This window comes from Globicephala melas, chromosome 6 (genome assembly GCF_963455315.2).
Source record: "Globicephala melas chromosome 6, mGloMel1.2, whole genome shotgun sequence".
Classification (NCBI taxonomy): domain Eukaryota; kingdom Metazoa; phylum Chordata; class Mammalia; order Artiodactyla; family Delphinidae; genus Globicephala; species Globicephala melas.
Genome location: NC_083319.1, coordinates 21,882,311 through 21,901,558, shown reverse-complemented (window position 1 = coordinate 21,901,558; position 19,248 = coordinate 21,882,311). Strand labels below are relative to the sequence as shown.

Here is a 19,248-nt window from a genome sequence, read left to right as displayed (position 1 = left end):
CACAATCCCTTGTTCTTCTGGACCACTCATTCCCACTCAGTCTGATCTCTCTCAGGATATCCCCCAAGATTTCCCCACTCAAGATTTTCTACCACTATTTTAACACCCCCATCCTCATCTTCCCACCTATCTTGGATACCATTGTCTATCACTTCCACCATTCTCTTTGCCTGATACCCTCAACACACTTGCCGCTTTGTTCTCAATTTCACCCATTCTTGAAAACTCAAAGCCCTGGGCCAATCCAGATGTTTGACTTCACCACTTCTGCATTCAGACTGCTGCCCTCTGCTGGAGAAAAACCTCACAACTATGGAGGCTGCATTTCTATAGAAAGTCAGTCTCATCCTAAACTACACGTAGTTCAGTCTATAAACGAAAAATTACTTTCTAGTTAATGAAATTTGGATCACACTCTCTGTACGATTTTATAATATAGTCCTTTTACTTAAAAACATATTAGAAAGTTTTTCTCTATCATTAATTCATTCTATAAATAGACAGACTGCCTATTATTTACCAGCCAGAGTATACAGTGTTGGTTATACAATAGTAAATAAGATACAGGTCCTAACCTCAAGGAACTCACAGGTAAGTATCTAGGCAAATAAAATACCCAGGGATAAGTGTTATAATACATGAAGCTGGAGGAGTACATGAAGCTGGAGGATCAGGGAAGGTTTCCTCATCTTAATTGTGGACCGAAAGAGAAATTAGCATTAACCAGGTGAGTTGGGGATGTGAAAAGTAAGGGTAGGAAAAACAATTCAGAGCAGGGACAGCGTTTGGGGGAGGAGGTCAGTGAAGGCCTCCCGCCAGGGAGATGACTGAGCTGAGCACTGAAGGACGAGTAGGAGTTATCCAGGTAAAGGAGGGAAGGGCTTTGCAGGTAGGAGAGTCACCTATGTGAAGACACAGTGCTAAAGGGAGCACAGGAGCCTTTTGGGGGGTACAGGGCCCAGAGCTTAGAGAGCAGATTAGCCCTAAAGAAATCGATTTAGGAGTCTTCAGCATGGAGATGGTCAAGAGAATGGGTAAGACAACCAAAGATGGGTATAGAAGGACAAGAGAACAGGGAAGGCACAACCTTGGGGGTAATCAGATTTAACTTGTGAAAGAGACTGAGAAGGCTCAGACCAACAGGAGAAAAAGAGACCATTTCAATGGGAATATTGGTCCACAGCAACAAATGTTGTCCAGTGGGAAGCAGAAGGTATTTCATGTCTGCATAGTGTTCTATCCAATAAATGTATGATTATTTATTTAACCAAATCCCTATTGATGGACACTTGTTTCCAATTTCCCCTATTATAAATAAAGCTTCGGAGAACAGTTTAATCTTTCTGTGTATGTTTGAATAATTAATTATAGTACACTTGTGGAAGTTTATGGATCCTAACAAATAACTATTCCAGAAAAGTCATGCCAATTTAAGGGCCCACGGCTGTGTGTAGTAGTACTTTCTCCAGGTTTACAGAAAAATCATGGTGTCTCATGATTTAAAAATTCTTTTCATGTGTGTATTCATGTGTGTTTTGGCAGTATCTATATTCTCTTTTGCAAACTGCCTTTGAATGTTCACTTCCTTCCAATGGATTTGTTAAGAGTGTTTCACATGTTACTTAAATTAACCTTCGTCTAACATATTAAAAAATAGCAATTTTTTTTCAGTTGAACTCTTTAATCATTTTAGTGTAGGACATGAAGTGAGAATCATTTATCTTCTTAACCAAGTAGTTAACCAGTTGTCCCAGAACCATTTATTTCTGTACCCATTCGAAAAATCATCTTTGTTTTATATTAAGTTATTTGGGTACCTGAATATATTTCTAGGTCCAGTGTTCTTTCCAATATTAAAATTTGAATATTTCACTCACCTGCTTAAAATCCTCCAGTGCCTCCATATAGACATAAAAAATAAGATCCAAGCTTAAAAGTACGGGATACAGGGATGATCGCTATTCAGATTTTTGCCTCATCTCCTCCTCCTCCCCTTGCTTTCTCTGTTCCCCAAGAAAGCCACATTCTCAATTATCCAATAAGCTACTCGACTTGTCCACACTGCCCTTCTTCACCTCATCCAACATCTTTTATCTGGTTAATTCCTACTTACTGTTTATGACTCTGCAATGTTTTTGCTTCTTGTTAAAAAAATTGTACCTGGACATGGGGACTTCCCTGGTGGGCCAGTGGTTAAGACTCTGCGCTCCCAATGCAGGGGGCCCAGGTTTGATCCCTGGTCAGGGAACTAGATCCTGCATGCTGCAACTAAGACTCAGCGCAGCCAAGTAAATATATTTTTAAAAAAATTGTACCTGGACATATATACACATACATACAGTCTCCTATTCCATTTATTTACTTTTTATCAAAGCTCTCATTACACCATATTGTAGTTGTCTGTTTACTTGTATGTTTATATTAGTTCGAATAGAACTTCCAGGTCCTAATACATGATATTCTTTTGGTAAATGGCTAATGAATTAATTCTAATTTAATACTTACTTAGTCTACTCTCTGTCAGATGATTTGCTAGGCACTAAAAATGATACAAAAATAATAAATTTCAGTTCCTGCCTGAATATACTTATAATTTTACTTGAGATTTGTGATGTTTATAAATTCAAGTTAAGTGAGGACCAAGAGCCCTGCAATAAGTTTCTTAAAAACCTACATCCGAGTGTGAATTTGATGACAAAATAAGCTGCAACTATAAATGAACCAAAATAAAATATAAGACATGTGAAATACCAGACAGAGAAAATGAGAGCAAATCACCCAACAGTGTCTTCCTTCAATTTAGTCCCTCACTTGCAGCCATCTCACATCCATCTCCAGAAACAAAAATCAAACAATCTAGATGTTCATTCCATTAGTGTTTTTAAATACTCTGGATCCCCACTTGGAGAGTACCCAAAGTTTTAAGTGACACAATTCATTAACGAATAGCATAAGAGATCTTCTTACTTGGTACATTCGTTCTGATCCAACTTTCCTAGAATGCCTGTTCAATTTCAAACAAGCTTCATTAAGTACTGAAATATTGAAAATCCTGTCATCTTCTAAGAGATCATCACCTAAAAGATAAGAGAGAACACAGGGAAAGGTTACATCTTCTTAGCAAAACATACCATGGCCAAGGACAACTGAAACTCCGAGAGCCAACAGAGTGTTTAACAGCAGAAGCATCAAATCTGGCTTCAAGTCCTAGCTCTACAACTTCTTAATTGCATGACCTTAGCTAAGTCACCTAACCCCTCTGAACCTCAGTTTCCTTATTTGTGGAATCAAGTAATCAGGTCTGCTTTTCTTATATCATAGGCTGTTGAATCAAATGAAATAATGCATATTTTAAAACTGTTGTAGGGCTTCCCTGGTGGCGCAGTGGTTGAGAGTCCGCCTCCCAATGCAGGGGACACGGGTTCATGCCCCGGTCCGGGAAGATCCCACGTGGTGCGGAGCAGCTGGGCCTGTGAGCCATGGCCACTGAGCCTGCGCGTCCGGAGCCTGTGCTCCGCAACGGGAGAGGCCACAGCAGTGAGAGGCCCACGTACCGCAAAAACACTGTTGTAAACTAACAAGGCTGTGAGATTTTTAGAGAGTTAATTCTATCACTTGGATGGTCCATAAGTAAAATGTCATGAAGGTAAGTATATCAATAGCCAGAAAGTCTGAGAATAAGGAAAAAGCTGAATAAAAGTCAAAGGTCAAGGATTAGAACTCTCAGAGCAGGTGTTTCCAACCTAGAAGATGACCAGAAAGTAGATGACCAGGCAAGATGTTTATTCTCACAGCAGACAGTATTTCAAGAGCTACTCAGATGAGGCAATGAAATAATCAGAGAGCTGATATATTTGCATTGCTATATAGAAAAAAAGTCATTTCATGCCTCCTGCAGCCTAATTCATTCCTTTGATGTTCTATTTCCTTAATACAGGAAATGAAAAAAAAGAAGAAGAAGAAGAAAAAAATTGTTACTAATGAATTAAAGAACCCACAGAGAGTCTAGTAGTACCATGGCTAACTTTCAAGGAAAAGCAAATTTCCTAACAAACAGGTCTGTGCATTTTCTACAAATGAGAAAAAGTTAAATGTCTACAGAGAGAAGCTTTTTATTACTATAAGATAGTTATATTTCTCCCACGGGAGTCTTTGCTACCTAAGAAGTAATAATGATAACAATAAATTATTCTACTCAAAATTGGAACTGTCCACAGCATTTTAAATATCACTGACATAGGCAGCACCAGGCAATTAGCCGTGGGAGAAAATATTCTTGGTTAGCTATAACTGGAAAATGTAAGATATGGTTATGAGAGAGAATTTGAAGACCTATCACAATGTGCTCTCCGTTATCTTCACAGCTTTCATTTTCAAGATTTCATAAGGACACCAGAAACAAAAATTTCCCCATGTACGCACATGATTTTGAGGTATACCAAATATATGTATGTGAGAAATACCACATATAGTTTATGTCTGTACACAAACAGAGCATAAAGCAGAAGTATTGTCTGCAGAGTTCCCATCTCAATATGATTTTCCCACTTATAGCCATTATAGTCTGAAAACAAAAGCATCTGGCTCCCACTTCCCACCTCCAACCCTGACAGAAGTGACTGCGAAGAGTGAAAATGGGTCAAAATTTGCATCTGGGTTGGAAAGAAGGATTGACTGCCATCCATAAGGCAGAAACATGAAGATATTTCTGCTTAGCACAATGTGGAAGAGACTAGGTAAAGAAAGATGCTGAGAGCTCTAAGCAACATGCCTTCCAAGCAAAGGAGCAGGGTTCCAAAATCTCAAAGGAAGGAATAGGGGAGGACTGGTGCCCATAGAGGTAGGGGCTGGAAGCAAGGATAGGCCACAGGACTGCTCCAGCTGGAGCCATTTAGCCTGCGGGTTCCGAATCCTAAATGCACATCAGCCTCACCCAGACATGGCAGATCTAAAGCAAAGCTTGGACATCTGTGGGGTTTTTGGTTTTTGTTTTACTTCACCAGGCAATTCTGATAGGCACCCAGGGTTATATACTCTGCTATCACTATTTCTACTTCTAATAATAATAGCCTTTCCTTAGCACATTGGAGATCAGTAACAGGGAAGGACTTCTAAGGGGAGGCCTAGGGACCTGGAGGTTCCACCTGACAGACAACCTGGGTTGGCAAAAGGAGAGACTTGGTTCCTTCCTGCCTCTGTAGGCTATAGCACCATAATGAAGCCAGGCAATGCTGAGCTGGCCCAAGAGCTACAGCTTCACCAATCAAGATAGCAAAGTGCTCAGAAATAAAACTTGGGGCAGTAGGTTTTCTCACAGCTGCTCTCCAAAGGATACTGGATCATCCAACCAGCAGTAAATCCTTCAAGATGAGATCTGAGATAAGCATACCAATATCATCCAATAAAAAGTAAGATCAAAGGGAATGCCATCCATTTTATTATGAGGGAAATATCAAACCTAAATAAAACTTTTATCTTCCAAGGATAAATAATATAGAAAGGGAGGGGGGAAGCCCATGAAATGATTTTACAAAGAAGAAGAGGGAGATCGCACCTAGAAGGCAAAGAATGAACACTGTTGAAAAAAAATAGTGAGCAAAATAATGGTAGAATTCAGCAACATCTGTTCTGTACTTTCAGTAAAAAAATTTTAAAGATGATTCAAACAGATTAAGGATGAGATGTAAGAGAATGTGATAGCAGAGACGAAGCTGGTTGAGACAGGCAGAAATAAAAAGGAAACTAGAAGAGACAAAAAGAAATGAAAGTGCAACTACAGAATTTAAAGTGCATCAGAAATGTCAATGCAGGGACTTCTCTGGTGGTGCAGTGGTTAAGAATCCACCTGCCAATGCAGGGGACACAGGTTCAAGCCCTGGTCCGGGAAGATCCCACATGTCATGGAGCAACTAAGCCCGTGCGCCACAACTACTAAACCTGTGCTCTAAAGACCGTGAGCCACAACTACTGAGCCCGCGTGCCACAACTACTGAAGCCCATGCACCTAGAGCCCATGCTCCGCAACAAGAGAAGCCACCGAAATGAGAAGCCCAGGCACCGCAACAAAGAGTAGCCCCCACTCGCCGCAACTAGAGAAAGCCTGCGTGAAGCAACGAAGACCCAACGCAGCCAAAAAATTAATTAACTAATTAATTAATTAATCTAAAAAAAAGGAATGTCAATGCATATATGCATAAATGCATATAGAGAACAAACTTGCTACATACTCACAGAAGGCAAAGGAAAAAGGCACGGATATAAAAAAAGAGAAAATAGAAGACCAATGCAGACAGACAAGGAATTCCACATAGGAGTATTTGAAGAGCAAAAACAAACAAACAAAAACAATAATCAGAGATTTAATGAAAGAAAATATTCCTAATGTGTAGATAGATTGAAATTTGAAGATCCAAAACCTCACAGGGTACTAGGAAAACTTTGTGAAAAACATTAACATGTATATAACCCATGACTGAAATTTCATGAAAGAAAGGACTCCTGTCTCATTCACTATTGAATTCCTGATGCCTAGAACAATGTCAAACACATAGTAAGTGGTCAATAAACATTTACCATGTGCATGAGTAAATGATTAAAGTCTTGAACTTTGCACATAAAGAAAGCTTCTATGATATCCAGGCTGAAAAATCAGATTGTCTACATAGGATTTTTTTTTTTAAATCACACTTTCAAATTCCTCTTTCAAAACTTTAAATTCCCAAAGCCAATGTGAAATGCCACCAGAATTCTGACAACAAAGGTTTTGGCCCAAGAATTTTATCTTCAATCAAGTTCCTATTCACTTGTGAAGACAACAAAAGGATATTCTCAGATAATCCTGGGCTCAGAAATATCCCATTCCTCAGTAAGAAGATAGAAATCACTGTTCAGAGAGAGAAATAAAAATACAGAGAAAGACAAAGAGACTTTGGTGTGAAAGAACTGGTAGTAAACACTGAAACTATTAAAACATATACCTATTTAAATAATTTTTATGAATATTGCTATAAATTAATATAAAACTGAATCCTTTAAAGATGTAGTACATGTTAAAAATAATTAAAAATAAGAAGCTGGCAATAAAATGCTGTATTAAACCGATAACATAAGGGAAGCAAAAGGGGAAGGAGTAAAAGGAAGTAAAGAATGCTAACTTCCTTATCTTACTGGGGGAGAAGTTAACATTATTTCAGTCAACACAGGCAATAAGAGAAATACACATTCAAATAGGATTTTTTTATTTTTGTTTTTTAATGTGTAATGCAGAATAAAAGCAAAATCTATACTGTCTGAATCACTGAAAAAAGAAAATCTGGGGCTTCCCTGGTGGTGCACTGGTTGAGAGTCCGCCTGCCGATGCAGGGGACACGGGTTCGTGCCCCGGTCCGGGAAGATCCCACATGCCACAGAGTGGCTAGGCCCGTGAGCCATGGCCACTGAGCCTGCGCGTCTGGAGCCTGTGCTCCGCAACAGGAGAGGCCACAACAGTGAGAGGCCTGCATACCGCAAAAAAAAAAAAAAAAGAAAATCCGTGCAGCAAAAAGAGAAAACAATGGACATAACAACATAGCATAAAAAAGAGAAAAAATTAAGATGACAGAAGGAAGGAAAACCATATCACAAACAACACTAATGTAAATTGCTTAACTACTATTTTTCTCAAAAAGGTTTGCAACATATGCTGTCTCCTAGAGTACATCTATAGCAATGTTATCCAGATAGCTTTTAAGAAGAACAAAAGGGGGGCAAAGGCATATCATGCATATAGAGCACAAAGAAATCAAGAAAATCGGGGCAAAAAAAAAAAAATTAAATAGGCTAAAGTGAGCCACTTCTTAATAGTGGAAGTTAGAATCTACAGTTAAGATATCAATCACGGGGCTTCCCTGGTGGCGCAGTGGTTGAGAGTCCGCCTGCCGATGCAGGAGACATGGGTTCGTGCCCCGGTCCGGGAAGATCCCACGTGCCGCAGAGCGGCTAGGCCCGTGAGCCATGGCCACTGAGCCTGTGCGTCTGGAGCCTGTGCTCCGCAACGGGAGAGGCCGCAACAGTGAGAGGCCCACGTACCGCAAAAAAAAAAAAAAGATATCAATCACGAACATAAATATCATAACATCAAAATGTGTGAAACAAAACAATTAGAATTTCTAAGAGAAACTGAGAAGAATGGCAATCCAAGTAAGCAAAGAACAGTAACGACAACAAAAACAGAAGTCCTGAAAAACCTTACTACTAGAGCTGATTTAAGACTAGATCTTACCTTACAAGCAAACACTCTACCTATTATCACAAAACTTTGCCAAATAGTAAGCCCCAAGAAAATGTTGATAAATTCCCCACAAAGAATACTAAAATGTAAAAAAAAAAAACTAGAAATCAACAACAAAGTGTAAATGTTAAAAATATTTTAAACCTACCACTTGATAACACACATAATTAATCCTTCAATCAATGAGGAAATCAAACTAGCAAGTAGGGACTTCCCTGGTGGCGCAGTGGTTAAGAATCTGCCTGCCAATGCAGGGGACACAGGTTCAAGCCCTGGTCCAGGAAGATCCCACATGCTGCAGAGCAACTAAGCCCCTGTGTGCCACAACTACTGAGCCCATGTGCCACAACTACTGAAGCCCATGCGCCTAGAGCCCATGCTCCACAACAAGAGAAGCCACCGCAATGAGAAGCCTGCACACTGCAACGAAGAGTAGCCCCTGCTCGCCACAACTAGAGAAAGTCCACACGCAGCAACAAAGACCCAATGCAGCCAAAAAATAATAAATATATAAATAAAAAATAGCAAGTATATAATAAAGTAAAGTAAAAATAAAGAGAACATATATTAACACCCTCATAAATAATTCTTTGATCAAGGGAAAATCAGAATAGCAATTATACCATGTCTTGAAAGTAAAGATAAAGACAACATGTATAAATGCCTAAAGAATTCTGGCAAAGCTCAAATCCGGAAGGGAGAAAGAAGCCCTGAAGGCTTTTATTATCAAACAGAAAATAATGGAAATAAGTTGAACTATGCATTCAACTCAAGAATTTAGTAATAGAACAATATAATGAAGTTAAGAGAACTAGGGAGAAGGAAATAATAAAAAAAATAAGGGGAGAAATTAGTAAGACAGAGAAAGAAAAACAATTTAAAAACCCAAGAGATTACTCTTTGGGGAAAACAACAGTAATAAAACAGACAACCCAAGCGAAGCAGATCAAGTGTTAAAAAGAGAGAAACACAAAACTACAAATCAAAATAACCTGGGGTTATATAATCTGTAACCCCAGAGGAGTTGTAAACAAATATTCCATGTGACATTCTGCCAATATATCTGCCAATATATTTAAAATCACAGCGAAATGGACGTTTCTTAGGAAAGTACAAATTATAAAAATTGACTCAAGAAAATGTAAGAAACATAAACAGATCCCAAAAAACATAAAAGAAACTGACAAAGTTATCAAAGAATCATCTCTCAAAGGGGTGAAACTTAAATAATATTAAGAGCAATGTGTCCAACTTTAAGGGAAGGGGATAATTCTAAAGTGATATAAACTTTTCCAAGGTATAAAAAATATGGAAAACTTCCCAATTCATATAAAGAGAACTAGCATAACGCTAATAATGAAATCAGATGGCTAACTGTGCAGGATAGAGAGGCGGGAATGACAGAGCTTCACAAGAGTGCATAAGGAAACAGCAAAGACAAAATTTGAGTAGATAGGGAGTAAATGTAGAAACATACCTTGTTCCCAGTTGGAATAATTCAATATAAATCCCAATTCTCACTAGGTTAATTTGCAAATTTAATCCAATTCCATTTAACATCTCAGACAGAGGAAGGAGGTCTGGCGACATTAAAAAACTCAGCCATGGTCACCCAACTCTTAAGCAGCAGAGTTAAGATGCAAATCCGGGTATGTCTGACCCAAAAGGCCACGCTTTTCTCAGTGGAAATTAACTTGAAGAGGTTGAAGAGGATATTAGTAAAAACAGCTGACACTGAACAGCAAGCTCTCATTCTGACTGAACAGAGACAGATGAGTTTGGAGTCCTGGGATGCTCTTTCAAAGAAGACATATTCCTAATAAATCCACAGTAGTTTATTTTTAACTTTGAACAACTTTCTCTAGTTACTATATTAATTTGACAATATCTTTCCCTACCTAGTATTTACTTAGAAATAAATCATTTTGTTTTATTTATATACAAGTACCCTGAGACCTATTTTGTATAATTTCATAGTTGGCTTGATATTGTTAAGACTGGAAGACTTCAATTATTTCTGCAACATCCATGTTACTTCCCAGTTCCTAGTGGCAGCAACACCTAAAGGTTGAGTTTTCTTAATTAGGACATCAAATAGCTAGTTGAGAACTACCTCAACTCATCCAAAATAATAAATGACACCAATGGCTTTTCAAGGTTTGCTTATTAGGAGTTTAATTAGTCCTGACACCCCACAACCAGAATTATGAAAAAAAAAACTTACTGTAATTGTCATGATGATATAAAAATCCATGTGATAACTATGTGCATTGGGGTTTATTATGACTTCTTGAAGCTCCTTCTTGTCCACGCCTCTTTTCACCCCACATCTACCCTCCTGCATCCTAAGGCTGCCTCCCCCTCTCCACCTGCCCACTCTCAGCTCGGTTCTCCACCCCCAATCAGTCCTAGGGTCAGTTCCCATCCTGGAGCACAGCTCCTGGGTCAGCCTCCCTGGCTCCACCTTTACCATAGGCAAGAGTGAATGACTTTTGAGTTTCCTACCAAAGATAAGCCATGTGGCTACCCTCTATTGCCTTGGATAACTGAAATGGACTGCATCATCACCTACTGTTCTCCTCTTTTAAATGCCTTATTACCTTCCACGTCAACCAGAGGACGCAGCTGAGAATCAATACATCAGTGACCATTCAGCCTGGCATCAATAGGAGAGGAATCTCTCCTACCAGACCCGCTCTGGTTCTGAGCCTAGAGCAATTAATCCCCTGGCTACAAATCTCAGAAAGCAACCGTGAACTCTCCTGACCAGTAGATTCTGAAGCACATTTTCCCACATCCTGTGCTTAGCATTTTCTAGGAGGAAATGAGACTTCACCTCCACCTACCAGCTGTCTGGAACTCAATGATGGCTGGCACAGAGCGTCTGGGAGAGGCAATAGAAATGTGCATGGTGTAGTTGGTGCCCTGGTACAGATCTAGGCACACTTTTGGGGTCCTGTTGTCTGTGGTCAAATTAACTGTCTCCTCATGAACTGTTTCCATGGGGTCCAACCGTTGTCCTTTTATGTATATCTTTGTGAGGGGAAAAGACAAGAGAACCCACCAGGACTTCAGTTAAAACAAACAAGCGAGATTTTTGTGGTGCTGGAACCTACTCCCTTACTACTCCCTTTAATACTGCACTGCTCACCCCAGGGGAGATAAATAGGGCAAACCTCTGCTATCAGGTATCTGATGATGAAATCTGATCAGCCCAGTAATCCATAAATGCTGAGAAGTAACATAAAATGAGGAGTATCTCCAGGGAGTGCTATCCTGCACTCAAATGACCAGCGATCAATGGAGGCAACACAACCTGAGACCCACTCACTGCAGACTGTCACCGAGGCAGCAGATGCTTCTAGGCTTGTTCTGGGGGAGTGAAATACAAGAGCTTGCAAACAAGCGATAATGACGACGCCAAATATAAATACATCCCACACACATATATGGAGGATGACAAATAGACTAAACTCAAAATGTAAAATAAAAGAATCCAGATATCTTTAAAATTCTGTTCACTTTTTTAAAGGACTATGGGATTTGAAAGCTATTAGATTGAGAAGCACTTCCGGAAGCAAGTCCCTCCTACTCTTATTCCCATGGTAACCATTTCTGCCCTAGCAGGAAAAAGGAGCTCACTTTACTTACCACATATACGATCTTGGAGTTTATTCTTCCTGGGTTTATTTGCCACCTCACACAAGTGTTATTAAACACTGACACGTCATTAATTTCTATAATTATTTCTAAAATAGAAAAAGAGAGAGTCCACTCACAAAATGCATGGATGGGCTTTGGAAAAACCCTAATGGCCACCACATTAGAGGGCATGACTTAGTTTATCTGCCCAGCTGGTCTCTCTGATGATCACCATTCATGCTCTGATTCAGAAACCGAATCACCAATTCAAGCTACCCCAGGCCATCACCCAATTTAACTTCACCATGAGTGAGCTTGGCCCATTACCTGATTTGGAGGAAAAGGAAAGATTCCTGCTTAAGTATGGGTGAGAATTCCAACCTGTGATTGGTCTGACAGGCCACTGGATGCCACTGGTGTTCCACTCCTGTGGGATAGAAAGCGGCCCAGAGTTGAGCCCTGAATCTTCCCTGCAGTTGCACAGGTAAGATCAGCTTCCAGCTTCCTCATCCCACCCAGCTGATGGAGAGTTATTTCCAGGTCACTGCTGTTCCCAAGAGGGAAATGACACGCATCACCACATGGGACCATTCCTCAGGAGTAACCCGCTGGGGTAAACTAAATAAATTCTCCACAAGGTCCCTGGATACTTCCAGAGCTCCTTTAACTGAAGCTATTTAATCCTGACTTATTCCGAAGCCACTAATTTCTTCAAGTTGTTCTGCTTTTTTTATATATTCTGTGTGTATTTCATGTAATATATTTGGGAATGTGGGAAACAGTATTAGGACCTCGGTTCCTGAGGTAACACAGTTTCCAGTGAACCTAGTAAACCACCTAGGAAGTTGTCCAGATGGGAAGGGGGCAAGGATCTAGCTTTTTATCCATTTAATAAATTCCCTGCAGATAAGTAAAACCATTTTTACTTGCAGTTGACATACTCTTGTCTATAAAGAATCCTAAGGAATTCACATACACACACACACACACACACACACACACACACACACAAGGCTAAGAAAGGAGTTCAGCCAGGTTGCAGGATACAAGGTCAATGTACAAAAATCAATTGCATTTCTGTCCACTAGCAAGGAACAATCCCAAAAGGAAATTAAAAAAAAAAATTTCACTTACACCAACATCAAAAGGAATAAAATTCCCTGCGGGTAGAAGTTACCAAACCATCACCTCTGGAGAAGGGAATCATCACCTCACCACACAGGAATGTTCCTCAGCCCAAATTCAAGCTTCCCCACTGAATCAGACATCCCTTGTGGATGTTCTAGAACCTCTCAGCTTCTCCTGTTCCTTGTTCCAGCCCTGCATGGGCTTTGACACCATGACCGTGTCTTGTCTCCCATGCTGGAGCTTCCCTGCTGCACACCCTAGCACATGCAACCTGGAAGTGGGGGGGAATTAACACCTCCTGGGGGACAGGAGGTACTAGATAAGTCTGCCCCTTATCTTTCTTCCCCTTGAAGGGCAGACCTACAAAGACCTTTCAGGGCGCTGTCGCACTGATGGAGCAATACTTGCACTCAGTGAAGACGGCTGTAACAAGGCGTCCTTACACTGGCTCTGCTTCCTTCCCAGCTCTACTCACCTTAGCCCTCACTCCTGTTTCCTGGGATAGCACTCCCTATTATGAAAAAAATATAAGCCTTCTGCCTCAGGCCCTGCTTTCTGGGAAACCCAAGGTAAGACTCCCATCAAGAAGGGTGAGAAAGATAAGTCTCCGCCCCAGAAGATTCCTCTCTTCATCTCAGCTCCCATCCTTCCCTTCTAGTAAATCTCTTCTCAGCCTCCAAGTGGGAAAGGGAGCCTGCACCTCAGGCACCTGTAGGGTTGACTAATTTCTCCTCTACTCAGAACCAATACTATCTTTAGACAGACCCTAGTCTACTGCTCTCTTTGCCTATGGAAGAGTTTATATCTTTACTAAATCATCCCTTCAGCAGCATTGCCGAGATTCTATGTCACACATTACCTGGTCTTGGGTAAGCCCAGGTCAGCTGACTATAAGTGGGAATAAATGGAGGCAGAGAGAGGAAAACAGGCAAACTTCTGGAGAGACACCAGAGGATCACCTACGGCTGTCTAAAGCACCCCTGGGTCTCTACATCAATGTTTCTCCCTGGAGCACAGATAATTTGAAATCAAAGAAATACTCCAGTTGTGGACATGGGTATCCTGATAGATGCAAAGACCTATCCATTCACCTCCTTGGGTAGCATAATGATGATGTTGGCACCAGTCTTTTATCAGCTTGAACAAGCCCCAAATACTCCTGGCCCTTTCCCTCTCCACTGACCTTCAAAGCCCTAGAGTTCTAGATTCCTCTGCTCATTCCCACATCCCTCTGATACTCACCCCCTGGTCCAGAAGGAAAAGGAAACATCCCACCCCTCACCTTCTCTCTGAGTTGCCAGTAAAGCACATTTCCTTCCCACTCGGGACCTCTTTGCCACCCAAGCAGAGGTTAGAAAGGAAACATGAAAGTTTCCTTTCTTGTTCTTCCTTTTTGCTCATTCACTATGACAACTGCAAATAACATCTCAAAAATGCTATCTGCCTCCAGGCTGTGCCATGCTCTCTGCACAGAGGGACCCAGATCTGATTCTAGGGATGTCAGATATTTCATCCCAAGGAGTAGCATAACAAAATCCGGTTGCTTTTCCCTCCAGGTGTCTACGAATCAGCTGGAAAGACTTCGTTATAAATGTATCAGCTATTAAACATCCATATCCCTGCTGCCCCTTTAAATGAGATGACTTGGGAGGCTGCGCCCTAATTCTAATAGTACCGAAAACTGAAAACATTTCTGGAAGTTCTCTTTGGAACTGACTCCAGGGCACTTTATTCACCACTGACCCTTAACTGAACGATTATCACATGCCAAGCGTCCTCTCATGCCAGGCACTGGGCTGTGACGATGATCAGAACAGAAGTCCTTCCCTCAGGAACATGGCTTCTAATGGAGGGAGCAAACATATAAGCAGAAAAATTACAACTTGATAAATATCAGGACAAAGTTGCACACAAGTACCACAGGGTATAGAGAAAGAAGCCACCAACTCTCACTGCAAGACCTGGGGAAGCCGGCTTCGTGGGGGGCATGACCTTCAGGGCTGAATGGCTGAAGAGTGAGGAAGACAGAAGACAGAACAGCAGGTCCAATGCCTGCAAGCGTAAAGGGTGTGGCAGATTCACACAGAGACGTGTAACGTGCTGGGGAGGAGGAAAGAGGGGAAGCGAGGTTGCAGAGAGAGGAAGGGATCAGACTTGGGAAGACCTGCTCGCTAGACTAAGCGCAGACTTACTCCGACGAGCCTTGGAGAGCTAAAAGCAGGAAGATGATGGGGACTTCCTTTTTTTTTTTAACATCTTTATTGGGGTATAATTGCTTTACAATGGTGTGGGGGACTTCTTTTTTTAGAAAGATAACTCTGGTGTATTTTGAAAGAGACACTGGAGGTCACAAGGAAAGAATGTGATACCCTTTACTCAGTGATTACAATACATCAAACACTGATACGTAGGTCTTTATAGATTTGATCACATTTTCCCAGCAGTCATAGGAGGCAATCATAAAATCAATAACGAGTGAACATTTATTGAGTTGTTACTATGGACCAGATAGCATGTAAGGTACTTTAAATGTATCATTCATCTAATCTTCAAAATAACACCATGAATTTGACATTATAGTGTCCATTTTACAGGCCTAAGGCTTAGAGAAGTTAAGTAACCTGCCAAAGGTCACACAGCTAGTAAGCAGTGAAGTCAGGATTCAAAACTAGATCTGCCAGACTCCATAGCCCAGAGCCTTTGCACTGAAGTAGCTATTCAGCAAAAAGGTGAAAAGATGAAATCAGGGCACTGGATTTAAAACCGTGAGCAATTCTGAAGGAAAGCAATAGGAGGCAAGAGATAAGGAGTCTAGGCTGACTGCCAGTCTCTGAGCCTGAGAGTCTGAATAGATCGCCTTCTACTGTACTCATAAGAAATATAGGAGGAAGCAGACTGGGTTTGTGAGAAAGAGACGAACGAATTGTGTTTAGAACATGCTAAGTCTGAGTTCATCTACCTGGGTGAAAAAAACAGCCTTGAAGGTCATCAATGGGTAGATGGTAGTTGAATCCCTGGGTGCAGGTGACATGCCCAGGTAGGACATGGAGAGCAGGTGGCATGATAGCAGGGCACTGGGACACATGGAAACCAAAGGGGAAACTAGAGGAGAAAGAGGAATGCAGAAGGAGGTCAGAGGTTGGCTGGGAGAGTGTGATGCCTCGAGAGTCAAGGAAAGAGAAGATCTGAAGGAGTGTCTGCTTCCTCGAACGTTATCTCCCTTCCTTCCTACCAATCCTCCCGACCTCCTCGCTCCCACCCAAGAAGGGCCTGGAGCAGAACATAAGCACTGGGGGCTCGACCTCTTGCTCTCCCCTCACATGGCTCTTTCTTCTCCAGTGGAGGGCACATGGTGCCATGATCAGATCTGAGGTCTGACTTTGGACAGAGGCAGGCAGAGCAGGTCTCTGCCTTGTCCAGTTGTAGGATGTTTAGGCTCCTCTGGCCTAAACAAAGTAGGCCCCCACAGCATCCAACTGAACTCTGCATTGGACTTTGGGGACCAAAGCCTCCGTGGGTTATAAAGTACCTTTGCTTTGCTTTAGATTCTGCATGTGGTGCATGGGTGCGTGCGTGTGTGTGTGTGTATAAATGTACATATATAAAGTTATGTATTTTAGTATTCTATTAGCATCCAGTATTTCTCTGTGGTACTCATCATGTTTGTAACTAAATAATTTTGTGATTAGTTATTTAATGTCTATCTCTCCTGAATGTAAGCTCTATGACAGCGAAGACAAGATCTATCTACCTCTCCAACCCCAGAAACTAATACAGTTGGTTGGACATAGATATTTTTAAAATATTTATCATTTGGTTGACTGGTTGAATAGATTGATAAATGTATGGATAGATAATCAACAATGCTAAATGTTGTGGAAAGGTTAAGAGGAAGGAGGACTGACACTAGACCATGGTCATTAGTGACCTTGAGAGACAGCAACAGTGAAGTGGGGTGTTGGACGCCTGATTCTCCTTCAGGAAGCTCAGAAGAGAACAGGGTGGGAGGGGACAGAGACAGTGAGCACAGACTGCTCTCTCAGAAGTCCCATTGTGGTCAGGGCCTAGTCTAGTGCACTCTCTTGGTTTCCAATTTTATATCCATTTTCTCTACTTTTGAAAACAGTAAAAGGTCCTACAGAATAAATTCAAGAGACCTTAACAGAATGTCGAGCTCAATGTCATTTCTAGTATCTGCTTTCAAAAGTGATATGACCAGTCTTCTAATATGACTCATAAACTACCTCCAAAGGCAATTCCCAAACAGATTACAAAACCAACACATTTTGATAATAGCAGCATCCCTGAAATGAGGGTATGGCTTCCCAAGGTGACAACTTTGAATAAATGCATGTTTGGCTATAAGAGTTTTGCTATGCTTCCTTTCTTCTTTTTAAGTCATTAGAGTCACATAAAATAGGTGGAAGCAGCATGGCTTAAAGCAGTGCTTTCCCAAAATGCGTTATTCACTTTAGGATGAGGTTTTTGGTGGCACATGAATATATTTTTATGTGTTTGCTTTGTATTGATTTTTGTGTATATTTGAAAAAGCCCAGGTGTTCATCAAACTCATGATATCACATATATTACTGTGTCCTTGATCAATAAATTTAAGTTTTAAACATAAGTTGTTTTAAGAAACTTATTAAATTAAAAAATACTTTAGTTCTGGCAAACATTGTCAGGGTGGTCTACAAATAATTCAAGCTTAGGAGAGTGGCAGGAGACAGCTCGTGGGCTTTCCAGGTCTAAAGGCCTGAGTTCAAATCCTGTCTCTGCCATTTACTAGTCATTGAAAGACCCTGTGAAAGTTGTGTCACTTTTATGAGTCTCAGATTACTCATCTATGAAATGAAAACATCAATACTTCACAGGGTTTTTCTGAGGACGAAATGAAATCAAGCATCAAGGCTCCTAGCAGAGCCGTGGGTGTTTAAGTTGGTGCACGATCAATGGTAGCTATAATGCTTGACGGTCTAAACATTACGCACATATTCAAACAAATCCCAGCCCTGCGGCTATTTGCATAAATGTGCCCATTTATTCCGGCTGACCTTTCTCTTCTATCTGAAATATGTCCAGCTGCAAGTGAGCACTCACTGGGCTGAAGAGGAGGATCGACCACAAAACAGAAGGGCAGGAGCTAACAGGAGGCCTGGAGGCATTTGGACTCGGTCCCTGAGTCGGGTGAGGGGCCCAGAAAGGATCCGAGCAGCCACTCTGTGTTTCCATAGAGATGTTGCTCTTTAGAGAGCCTGGAGTGAGTGAGCGTCCACTTCATCATTATTAACTCAGATTCGAAACGTAAAAAGCCAAACGACCTGTGCAGAATGAAAGCCAGGGACAGTCTTATCAAGAATGGATCAGTCCCTTTGATCTTGAGGTAAACCGACTCACTGAACATCAAGCTTCCACCTGGGGTTTTTCCAGACACTAAAGTAATTGCCTAATTCTCAGCTCTCTGGAGTTTCCAGTCTAAACTGGCCTTAAAAAAAAAAAAAAAAAAAGTCCCACCACCTTGCTGGAGTTCACACTCCATTAAAAACATATACATATCTAACTGAATCACTTTGCTGTACAGCAGAAATTAACACAACATTGTAAATCAACTATACTTCAATAAAATTAAATATATATGTGTGTGTGCGTGTGTGTGTGTGTGTGTGTGTGTGTATATATATATATATATATATATACATACACATACACACAGATCTGTCCTATTAATCCAAAGAAATAGGGACTCCAAAAATATTTTTAACTAACAACAACTCACGTAAAGTGAAGATAAATTATTCTACCCAATTTAGAATGAAACACTCATGTATAAAAAGATGGGTAAACAGAATGAAAACAAAGGACAGGGGTAGAAGGCATTCACAGGTTAGGCAGAAACGTAAAAGAAGATGGGGAAAAAGCCCAAAAGTGAACATTGAAGGAGGTAAATACAAAATACACAGAGAGATTTGGGACAGAAGGCGAGGTGTGAAGAAATAGGTGAAAAACAGGAAAAAGCAGGAAGGGAGGGCAGCTGAGCGTGAGCCATGGTAATCAGCGTCTCTCACTACAGTTCCAGAAGCCTCTCGTACCTACCTACCCAGCGATCATGTGCACTGTGCCATGAATTAATCAGCATGTAAATCGCCCCCTTTATCTGCGGAAATTGAATTTAGCTGCCAATCTTGATTGAGGGCATAGAGGCCTCCTCA

General features: G+C 41.0%; 1 protein-coding gene across 2 annotated transcripts in view; it reads right to left on the bottom strand.

Annotated features, from left to right (window-relative positions):
* The window catches only part of SUSD1 (sushi domain containing 1), a 125,749-nt gene that overhangs the window by 65,014 nt on the left and 41,487 nt on the right, over positions 1 to 19,248 (bottom strand). For both annotated transcript variants that reach the window (XM_030859006.2, XM_030859013.2), the window contains exons 7-9: positions 11,921 to 12,018; positions 11,116 to 11,302; positions 2,968 to 3,077 (exon numbers count right to left, since the gene is read on the bottom strand). In XM_030859006.2, the coding sequence (XP_030714866.1) occupies positions 2,968 to 3,077; positions 11,116 to 11,302; positions 11,921 to 12,018 (395 nt within the window). The remainder of the gene's footprint in view (positions 1 to 2,967; positions 3,078 to 11,115; positions 11,303 to 11,920; positions 12,019 to 19,248) is intronic.